This window comes from Acanthopagrus latus, chromosome 3 (genome assembly GCF_904848185.1).
Source record: "Acanthopagrus latus isolate v.2019 chromosome 3, fAcaLat1.1, whole genome shotgun sequence".
NCBI classification, from domain to species: Eukaryota; Metazoa; Chordata; class Actinopteri; order Spariformes; family Sparidae; genus Acanthopagrus; species Acanthopagrus latus.
Window position 1 is genome coordinate 808221 of NC_051041.1, and position 11565 is coordinate 819785.

At 40.6% G+C, this 11565-nt stretch overlaps 1 protein-coding gene and 3 gene segments (V, D, J or C); 2 read left to right on the top strand and 2 right to left on the bottom strand.

The window, feature by feature from the left end:
- Window positions 1–290: 290 nt before the first annotated feature.
- The window catches only part of LOC119017301 (zinc finger protein 501-like), a 108126-nt gene continuing 96851 nt past the window's right edge, over window positions 291–11565 (bottom strand). The window contains exon 2 of the mRNA XM_037093944.1: window positions 291–3189. Within this exon, the coding sequence (XP_036949839.1) occupies window positions 2159–3189 (1031 nt within the window). The 3' untranslated portion in view covers window positions 291–2158. The remainder of the gene's footprint in view (window positions 3190–11565) is intronic.
- Window positions 5886–7222, top strand: LOC119017324. The segment is given in 2 exon segments: window positions 5886–6043; window positions 6260–7222. Coding segments are annotated over 2 exon segments (360 nt in total).
- Window positions 7529–8847, bottom strand: LOC119017330. The segment is given in 2 exon segments: window positions 7529–8041; window positions 8729–8847. A coding segment is annotated over 1 exon segment (267 nt).
- Window positions 9477–10310, top strand: LOC119017320. The segment is given in 2 exon segments: window positions 9477–9724; window positions 9832–10310. Coding segments are annotated over 2 exon segments (429 nt in total).

Here is an 11565-nt window from a genome sequence, read left to right on the forward strand (position 1 = left end):
AGCAGCAGGAACTCCCCTGTGGTTCCATGTGTTTCTTGTGTCATAAGCTTATTAATACTGATACATAAACATGCAAGCAGCACTATTATTTTGCAGCTGATTGTGATTGTGTGTTGAAATATATCTGTGACGTAACTCAGGTGTTCAGCAACAGTATGATTTTGTAAATAACATTTAAATGAGAAGTACTGAAAGGTTAGTGAATTGTGCTTTAGTTTTAGGGTTGTAAGTGTAGCGAGACGAGGTCGGACATCAGCTGACTGAAGTGGTACCACACATTAGAAAGAATCTGCTGGTGTACATTTCATTTATTCAGCACTTCAGACAACAGTTACAAGTTACTTTACAAACTATAATAACAACAGTGACCAAAACTCTGAAACAATTTAAGTATAAATCCAGTAACTCAAATGAACATGAATACAGTGATTTAAACCAGCAGTAAATCTTTACAATATTTTGAGTGGCTGGTGGCAGACTGTACACTTCCTGCAGGGATTTCAAAAGTCAACTGTGATGTAGCAGCTGGAGAACACAGCGGATCAGGAACAGATGTTTCAAAATGTTCTACTCTCCAACAAAACTTTAAATTACTTAGGCATGAATTCAAACCAGCTACAGAGCAGAGAAAAATAACAAAATCCATGTTCAATCTGCAAATATGTCACAGCATTTTCTTCTTCTTACAGATTAATGATGGCAGATTTGACACTGTTAAAGTCTTGTTGGCATTTTTATTTCACCAATGATCTCATTTTGGCACATTTATAGGAAAAGTTGAATTCATTTTTCTGAATGAGGCTCAGTGGGACTCTGCTGCCATCCAGGGGACATCAGGGAAAACTTCATCACACTGGTTGTAAAGGAGAGATCCCAACAGTAAATCAAGTTTCTCATACTCAAGTTAATAGAGTTTAAATAATCTGGAGGATTTTCATGTGAAAAAATATCTGTTAAGTCACTATCACCAAATGCCTGAGCCCACTGATGAAAGATGTACTCTGGGTGTCAGTGGTGACTTTCCATGGAAAATGTCACAAGCGGCGCACAGTTAGTGACGCTTTCACCCAGCAGTGGCTGGTCGACCAGGGAGAGGAGGTGGTTGGTACAGAACATAACAGTTTTATTTGCTCTGTCTCTTCTTGTGTTGGGAGTAAATGTTTAACTTCACTGTTAACGGTCACAGCCCAACAAACGCAGATAACTGCTGCCGATGACATGGAGGCAAAGCTGCCGACTGACAGACGCCACAGAGGTGAAACTGGATCTCTGGGAAGCAGTGCGGTCCAAAAATACAGCTGCTAGTTCAAGAAATCTTCAAGATCACCACTTTAAAGATAAGATCACTGTGTAGTATAATGTGCATTAAAGCTACAGTGAGCAGTTGTTTTAGGAAATTACTGAACTTAAAAAAAAAAGAAACTACAGATGAACATTCTGATCCTCATCCTTCAACTCCGTCATCAAGTCTCTCAGTAAGCAGTCTGTTCATAGATGAGAAACTTGTCTGAACAAAATCTGTATTTGTTACAGTGAACAGTTTGAGCCTGAACTGAGGTATTTCTAAATGATTTCCTGTTCTTCATGTGTTTTAAATGGATCATACCAGCTTTCACTGTCTACAACATTATTTGTACTGTTGACTGAAGCACAACAAAAACTGCTTCCAATTAACTAAAGACAGGAAACTTGTGTATGTATCATTAGCAGACACTTTGTAAGGATTCTCTGTGATAATTCATTAAATCTGATAAAGACCCACTCATGATACATATATGAATTTACACAGTGTTCTAAGCTGATGGTATGGATGTGACGAGCCAGCAGCTCAGGGATGTACCAACACAAAATGTATGTGAGACAACAGATAAATATCAGCCTGTTGCATCAATCAGTGTTCTTATTTAAGTAAAGACAAACAGCAGCAGACGAGGTGAATATCAGCTGATCCCCTTCTTTTGGAGTCTGTATTACAGCTGTAAACTGATCAGTGTTGAGTCAATTCTGTCCCTCATTGTTTTAATCCTGCTGGTAAAATGTGGCTCATAAAACGTCTCTGCAGATTCATTTATTTCTGCTGCTCTCACAACACACTTGTGTGTGTGTGTGTTTTTTTTATAAGCGAGTGAGCAGAGTGAGTCTTCAATAACAAAAGCGGCTATGAAATGCCGTCTTCCCCCATGTGGACAGTTCGGTGTCGTTTCAGAGTTCCATCTTGTGTGAATCTTTTACCACAAACTGAACAACTAAACGGTTTCTCCCCCGTGTGAACTCTCCTGTGTCTGGACAAAGTGCTGCTGTCGCGGAAACTCATCTTACACACTGAGCAGTTGAAAGGTTTTTCTCCCGTGTGAACTCTTAAGTGTATGGTCAGATGTGAGCTCCGGGCAAATCTTGCGGCACAGAAAGAACAACTGAAGGGTTTCTCCCCTGTGTGCATTCTCATGTGCGACACAACTGCTGTCCTCCATGGAAACGTTTTTTTACAAACCGAGCAGCTGAAATGTTTTTCTTTTGAATGAAGTCTCATATGAGAGTTTAAAGAACTCTTACAGTGGTATACTTTACCACAAACTGAGCAATTAAATGGTTTCACTCCTGATTGTACGTCAGTGTGTTTCTGCTGACGTCCCTTGTGTTCAAAGCTTGGGGCTAATTCAGAGAAGTTAATCGATGTTTTTCTAGTATAACTCTCCACATCACTTCCAGGTACTTCATTGTTTTGCAGAGGGTTGAAAGATGTCTGAGGCTCTCTGGTTTCCTCCCAAACATTACTGTCATCAGTCTCAAGCTCAGACGAGTGTGACTTCTCATCGTGAGTAACCGGTTGTAAATGAGTATCTGGATTGAAGTTCCTGGTGGGTTCTGGTTCTCCACAGTCTCCATCAGCTTCTGTTGTCCAAGGTTTTGCATCTCTGAACTCAAAGACAGTTTGTCTCTGATGAAGCTGTGAGGACTGAGGTTCCTCCTCATCATCATCGTTACTCTTCACAGGGACAGGAGTAAAGGTGAACTTGATATCAGCCTCCTCCAGCCCTGGAAGCTGCTCTCCCTCCTGACGGGTCCAGAGTTCCTCCTGTTCCTCTTTAATGTGTGGCAGCTCTGGTGGGTCCTGCTGGTCCAGACTGGAGCTCCACTCCTGCTGCTCAGGAGGATCCTCTTCTTCACTCTCCAAGAGCTGCTGGACGTCTGTGGAGAGAAATATAGTACAAAAACATGTTTTAGAAAACTGTAATTTCCTCTCATCTTAACATCCAAAGTCTTTATTAAATGTGTGGGATCTGTGATTAAAGCAGCCATGTTGCTGCATAAACTCCAAGTTTTTTAGTGATACTTTCGCTGATCCTGATCGTGACCGGTCTATACGATGCTCATGTCGCAGAAGCATCTCCCCGCTCTGCTAAACGGAGAATTCACAGTAAGCCTTCTGACAGAAGCAGACTGCAGCCGTGTCAATCAGCACAGAGCAAACAGGAAGTCAGACAGCAGAACAGAGCAGTGCTAACAGAATATGCTCAATTTTCAAAATAAAACCCCTGTGTGGAGACTTGGGATCAACAGCACATCAATGTCAGAAATATGAACAATAAACACACTTAAAACAGACACATGGTGTAAGGATTTACCTACTTAACCTTCTCAATGACAGTTAAATCACAAAAATCAGGGAGAGATGATGAAATACACACAGTCTGATCAGGTCAACATCATCAGCTCCTGGTGGGAACAAAACTCGGTAATGAAGACATGACCGGTGGAATGAAGGCTGTCAGTGATGCACTGATCTAATTTTATCAGATCTGATTTAATTATGAAAGGTTAGTTTCCTCATCTTCCCCCTGATGGAGGAGTTCCTTTTTTTGTGAATGTGACAGAAACTGTATGGTTTCAACTTTAAACACTAGCTGGGAGACAAAGTGCCAACAGGCCCAGTTTACAGGCCTGATGCTGCTTTAGATGCAGGAGGAAAAAGATTATTAGTGGTCACAGCTGCAGTGGTTCTGTAACATAGTTTGGTTTAACTGCAGGACACAAATCACCCATTAAGTTTCTTCCAAACAGCTGATATGAATATTTTACTTTTTATACCATGAGACTGTTTTTAACTTCGACCACCTGAACCTGTAAACGGGAGCCGGTCAGTCTTTACTGACTGTGACTGAGTAAAGACTTTGGCCTGGTTCAGTGAGTCAGAGGATGTCAGCTGGTCTCAGTGTAAAGTGAGAATAACAAGTAAACAGAACCGACCTGTTCTGTGTAACTGGACCTGAGGCTTCAGAACAGCGTCCAGTAGTTTCCGGTGTCGACACAGTTCCTCCTCGTACTCTGCTATCGTTCTTTCAAACAGCTCAAATATCTCTTCAGCAGCCGCAGTTAGTCGCTGCTTCACAACAACTCTCAGCGTTTGGACTTTAGACATTTTCACTCCGCAGATTGTCCTCCAGAAAAACCGGCTGCTCTCTCTGATGAGCGCTGTGATGTTACATTACGTTCGAGTCCGTCTATTTAAAGCTAGCGAGCTAAGCTAACTGTAGCTTCGTGGGACAGCAGGAGATAATGATGTGGGACGTTCAGATAAACAGGATCATCTGGACATTTTTGGTCCGTGAAACACACAATCCGATCTCCACTGAAGCTACGAAGCTTCTCTAAGCTGTGGTCGAGATCAGCCTCCGTCACCTGCTAGCAAGCTAACGCTAACGTCCTTTAGCCTTTCTTCGCTGACTGGAGTCAAACATCCAGACAGATAACACAAAGTCCTCTTAAAGTAGTGAATCAACACACAGATGCTGCTGATGCGAAACAGAAGAAGTTAGCATGTTAGCCAAAGTAAATACAACTACTTCCGGTGCCGTTTCTTCTTCTTCTTTTATTTTAACGCAGGCTACACACGTCACTAATAAGCTGCGTATACCGCCACCTGCTGGAGGAGAGTGTGTAGTGCTGTCTCCTCACCCAGTGTCTCGTTCAGTATCTCGCTCAAGGACACTTCAACATGTAACTCAGCCCTGCCCGGAGCCGGGATTCGAACCAGAGACCTTCCAATCACTAGTCGACTCTGTCACTTATAAACTCTGTATTTAAAGTTGCTATCGAAATGAGGTTCATTATTATATTTTTTATCATAAAAAACAAAGACACAAACAACAATGATAAAAACAGTTAATATAAAAAAATATGTCATTGTAAGGGGATACAGGGGGCTCTTTACAATCAGTAAAAATAAAGTAAAGAAGAAGAAAGCAAAAGCAGATGAAGATGTGCAATAACTCTGATCAACTGTTTTTAATGTCAAATGTTTCAATCAGAATCAGAATCAGAATTCCTTTATTGTCCCGGAATTGTCTTTGCCACAGCAGCCAAAGGACATTTGTGTTGCAAAAACTAATAATATTAATAGAAAAATAAACAACATCATAAAAAGTTAAGAAATAGAATTAATTTGTATATACATATAAACACAATATTGTGCAATACTTGACCTGAAGCTGTGATTGCACATAAAAACTATGTCAAGTATATTTATATATTATATATATATATTATATATTAAATTATATATTTGTAGATTTCACATCTTTTGTCAGAAGACTCCAGTATCACCACTGAGTGGCAGTAAAGGGAAGTTAATAGAATTTGATTGAAGTCGATGGCTGCAGCAGAGGAGGCTGCTGCTTCTGTCCATCTTTCTCAGATCGGATGAAACTGATCTTGAAACTGGTTTCACTTCTCTCTCTGAGCTCAGTAACCATGGCAACAGAGAGGCATCACTGCTGAACCATGACAACAGACAGGTTTCAGAACTAAAAGTGTCTCAAAACTTCCCTGCGTGAATTATTATATCAGAGAGTAATCACTGAGTTCAGCTCCAGTTGACTGACTCTGTGTGTTTGCATATGTGTCCTGCCTCTCTGCTCCCAGCCGTTAAGAGGCCAGTGTTGATCAGTGGCTGTCCAGGCCTTTCACAGCCACTGACACGCCGGCAGCACAATGATGATGTCACTGCTTCTACTGCTGGCCACCCTGGGGCTCCTTGTTCAGGGTGAGACTCTCTGCTGAAAACTTTGCTTCAGGATGCCACCAGGTTCACCACAGTGATGTTCTGCTATGATGGAGAAACACTGAAACAAGCAGCATGGACCTTCTTCCATCTGTTCTCCATGTTAAACAAATCATCCTCTTCTCTTTGGATGTTGATCATCTTTCTTCAAACTGGATTTGTCTCAGTTACTCTTCTCCTCTTTTTCATGTTTTCCAGGTTCATCAGGAGAAATCACCCTGACTCAGTCTCCTGGAGCTCAGTCTGTTGCTGCAGGACAGACTGTTTCTATCAGATGTAGAACCAGTACAAGTGTTAGTAACTACCTCCACTGGTACCTTCAGAAACCTGGACAAGCTCCTCAGCTCCTGATTTATTATGCTACAAGCCGTCAGTCTGGAGTTTCTGATCGTTTCAGTGGAAGTGGATCTGGGACTGACTACACTCTGACCATCAGTGGAGTTCAGGCTGAAGATTCAGGAGTTTACTACTGTCAGCAGAGTTCTAGCTTCCCGTTCACACAGTGAAAAAGCGTCGTACAAAAACCTCCCTCAGCTGGAGAGGAACTGATCTGACTCAACAGCTGCACTGACACTAAACAACAGAGGTTTCACTACAAGAATATCTTCAATAATAATCACTTTCAACATTTGAACACTAAATATACTGTATTTAATCCAAAAAGTTCTGCTTTTTATACTTTTAGTGAAACAGGGATTGAAACATTCTTCTGTGTGTAGATGCCAACCTCTGCTGAAATACTTCAGTTCTACAGTTTAATAACATGTAAACACTAAAATTACTAACATGTTTTTAATCTTCTACCATTTTTCAAAGAAACCCAAATATTTATCAGTTGAATTTTAGAATTGAATCTATTAAACAGCTGGTTTCAGAAGCAGAAGCACCACATAAATATTTTGTAGGTTAAGTTTGTTGATCACACTCTTTTTATTTCTCTCTACGCAGATGATATCATGCTGTTTATTACAGATTTAGGACATAATATTCAAAAATGTTCTTGATTTTCTTAAAAGTTAATGCATTTCCTTTGGATACAGTTGAAACAACAAGTCTTTATCATTATCTCACGCAGTAATAAGAGATGATTTGAGGGTTTTAATCAAATTGTTCCTCCCATGAGTTTTGTATAAATTTGTATTATTACAGACAATTCTGAAGCGACTACAACAGAGTTTGTTTTTTGTTTTTTTTACACTCCTGATGGTATTTTATTAATTATTTAAAAAAAGTCATGAAGTTATACTACTGTCATCACTGGTTTGTACTCATTAAATTATAATTCTGAGTTTTGTCTGAGTTTACAACCTCCTTTAATATTCAGTGTATTTGGCTGCACATGATGTGATCTCACACATTTGTTTTAAAATCATCACAGCTCAGTTTGTCTCTGGAGTTAATAAAGTCACTGACACCATGAAGATAAAATCATTCACACACTTTGATAATAACAAACATGAAGACAACTTCTTTGATCAACACGTCTTTATTATGTGGAAACAGTGAAATAATATTGAAAGGCAGCAACAAGCTGGTAAATATTGCTGCTGAAACATGTCAGATGACAGAGAGAGATAGTTACAGAGTGCAGACTGAGAGCAGTATGAGAGTAAAACCAGCAGCAGAGTCCCAGTGAGTCAGGTCAGGACTGGGAACACTGGTCTCTCCTCAGTGTCTCTGAGACTGGAGTCTGGGAGCCCTGGGTGGCCTCACAGGTCACAGAGCCCACCTTCCTCCACTGGTCTGCAGGGAGCCTCAGGGTGCTGCTCCAGCTGTAGCGGCCGTCCTTCTCCAGCACCCCGGGGCTCCTGCTCTGCTCCCAGCTGCTGCTGCTGCTGCTGCTGCTGCTGCCGTCCACCTTCCAGGACAGACTCCAGTCTGAGGGGAAGCCCTTGTTGGCCAGACACATGAGCGTGGCCTTCCCCTGCTGCAGCTCCTCACTGGAGGGGGGCAGCACCGTCAGGGTGGGACGGACATCACCTAGGAGACACCAATCAGCTTAGAGGACAGGGACCACACTGCTGTCAATCAACCAGCAGACACTGGGACACCTTCACTGTGTGAGAGTTGATTTAGTCCTTTAAGGAGTTTCAGTCAGATGGTTTTTCTGCTCCACCAGTCACTCACTCACACATTGTTTCACTTCCCTTTAAGAAGCCTCTCATGCATATCAGCACAGAGAGAATCATCAAACAGAATCAGCTGAAATATATCAAACTACACTGGAAATAAAACACATCAAACTTTCTCATCACAATCAGACGAAACCTGAACTATATGTGACTTTAAAATATTTAGTGGACACATACACAAACACAGAAAATGAACCGACTGCAATCAAATGTTGGACAAGAGGAGCATTTTGAACACTGCTGTCATTGAGGTGAAAAAATATATCTCCTCTTACAAAACATTTGTAAAACAGGTTTACAGTTTTATCTTTTCTACACTTCAGGCTGTTTAAATGTGACTTTGACAGGAATGTATTAAGAAATGTTTAGTAAAGCTGCTCTGAGTTAGCCTCCATGATAAAGGAGGAGAATTAAAACATGAAGACTAAAAGTGTTGGAATTAAAACAACATATATTTATCTGCCTCAAACATCCCAAAACATGACATACAAAATTACTTCACAGTGTATTAGTTAGTATTTGTGCAGAAACTTACTTCCAACATCCAGTCTGGTTCCTCCACCAAAAGTCAACCACAGTGATACAAACTCATTGAGCCGCCGTACAAAAACCTCTGACTGTAGAGAGACACGGCTCTCTGACTTTGACACACTGAACTAAACTTACAAGCCCTCAAGATAAAACTTTACTATTAAATTTGGAATTAATGATTTATTTACCATCTTAGCATTTCATTTTTAATACAACAAGTTTCTGAATTTATATTTCAACAGCAAACTTTGTCTCTTACTGACACATATTTGGGCAATAATTAAACATTTATTCGAAAAACAGACTATTTTCCTTCTAATATGTAGAAAAAAGAAAAAATAGAATCTGAAATAATAAAACCATTGAAACATTTGACTTACTTCCAACATCCAGTCTGGTTCCTCCACCGAACGTGTACCACAGTGATACAAACTCATTGAGCCGCCGTACAAAAACCTCTGACTGTAGAGAGACACGGCTCTCTGACTTTGACACAAACAGACTCAACACAATTAGTCTCTGATTGTGAAATATTATCAGGTGATGTGAAAAGTGATGATAACACAGAGACACAGATTTACAGAATGTATGTTTTTATTTCATACATGTTCACTTTTAAAGATTCTTAAATTACTCATTCCTTTAATTTAACAAGACAGACGACATTGTGAAACACATTTTTCAAGACGTTTCAAGCCAAAAGTCATAAAATTGTTATTGGAAATATAAAATAATTTGAGTGATTGATCCATTGATAAGCAGCATGATGAGAGTGATCCAAGTCCCTGTTGGAGTCAGTCAGAGCATTTCCATAGAGAGCCACTTTGCATCAGCAGCACCATGCTCCAGTGCTCTGGGAGAGTTTATAGTCCTGAGAGTTGAACACTGGATGACTGACAGCTGTCCTTCATGACAACAGAAGACACAGAAATCCTCCTCATCAAAAACATGACTTTGACCTGCGTCCTCATCTGGACTCTCCTCTGCTGCTGCTTCACAGGTAAAGTCCAGAGAATCAAACTCCTCTCCTCTATCAACATCCGTCCCTCTGAAATGAAGCCCACAAAACCATGACGCTGCTTTATGTTTTTGTCTCTGTGTCCTCAGAGTCCAGAGGTCAGATCACAGTGACTCAGCCTGGAGCAGTGAGCTCTGCTCTGGGAGGCTCCGTCATCATCAGCTGTAGGACCAGTCAGGATGTTTATTATAATGCCTTTGAGCCATCCCGCGGTATGCACTGGTACCAACAGAAAGCTGGAGAAACTCCTAAACTTCTCATTTACTACACTACCTATCGAGCATCAGGGATTCCAGATCGTTTTACAGGCAGTGGATCATACTCTGCCTTCACTCTGACCATCAGTGGAGTTCAGGCTCAAGATGCAGCAGTTTACTACTGTCAGAGTGAACATAGCATCAACAGTCAGAGTGTGTTCACACAGTGAAAAACCGTCGTACAAAAACCTCCCTCAGTCAGACTGAACAGAAACTGAGCTGACTGCTGTAGCTGGAAGCTACTGCAGAGACTGATACACTTCACTGAGGACACACACACACACACACACACACACACACACACACACACACCAGTTGTTCCTTGTAAGACCCATAATTTGCAGTAACTTTCTTGAATTGAAAATTTAAACCATCAGAAAATTAGGCTGTATGCAGATGACATTCTGCTATATGTTACGCGACCCTCCTCCTCCCTTTTTCAGTTTTGGCTTAGATGGTTATCAACATTTTCTTGGAACCATCACTTCCATTTTAAATGACCAAGAAATTAAGAAATATGAGATGTCTTCTAAAGCAAATTTGGGGGGCAACTCACCAAGGACCAGGTGTTATAGTGTATTGTGGCTGACCTCCTATGGGGGATAATTCAATATCAGATGTGCAAATGGCAAAAAACTGCCTCAGTTATATTTATCATATTTATTCATATCATATCATATCATATCACCAATAACAAAAGAAAGTCTTAGACACACAGGTTTGTTGATAAAATGTAAGTTTAGTTTAAAATTAGCAACAGGAAAGAAATGACTGATAGATGTGTGATATTGTGGAAAAGTCAGACTAAGACAAATGTCTTTGCACATAAGTCTCTGTGTCTCCACCTGGCCTACATCATGTCATTCCACCTTTCTCTTTCTTCCAGTTTGGGTACTCACTCTCTGAAATATCCACCTCCAGCAGCACCTCATCAGAGTTTTTTCTCCCACATGGTTCCTTGCCTGACATATGTAAAGTGTAAAGTGTTGGACCGCTTCAGAGAGGGTAACGACAGAACCTGCCCTGAGGCCACCTTGAGGGGGGAGCTGGAGGCAGTCCTCCTGTACCAGGTGTATCTGCCTGCAGCTGGGTTGGCAGTACTACTGCAGGTAAGGTTTATACTGATGCCTTCTGCCAGGCTGCAAATGCGACTGACCTCAATTAACACATTCACTGGAGCATATGTGCAAAAATCAGAAAAAGTGTTATGTATTAATGCTTGGATTACCATGGAAATTAAAAACACTCAAATTTTCACATTGTTTCTGGATTATGATCCTGTTTGGATAAACACAAATTTAAATCTGCACCTCTAAAACTTGTATAATGGAAATGCAAGAAAATCAGTTAATTATTACAGAAGTGGAGTACTGACATACAGTATTGCTTTGTCTGTGGACCAGTGTTTTATCCCCATAATCTAAACTTGTCAACTTTAATAGATTTCATTGTCATGAAGGTGATTTCCACTGTCATTTAAAAATACATGTTTTTTAAGGTACTTTCACTCAGAAAATGTATAAAATATATGTTATTAAAATCTGAATACATTTAATTCTAACACCT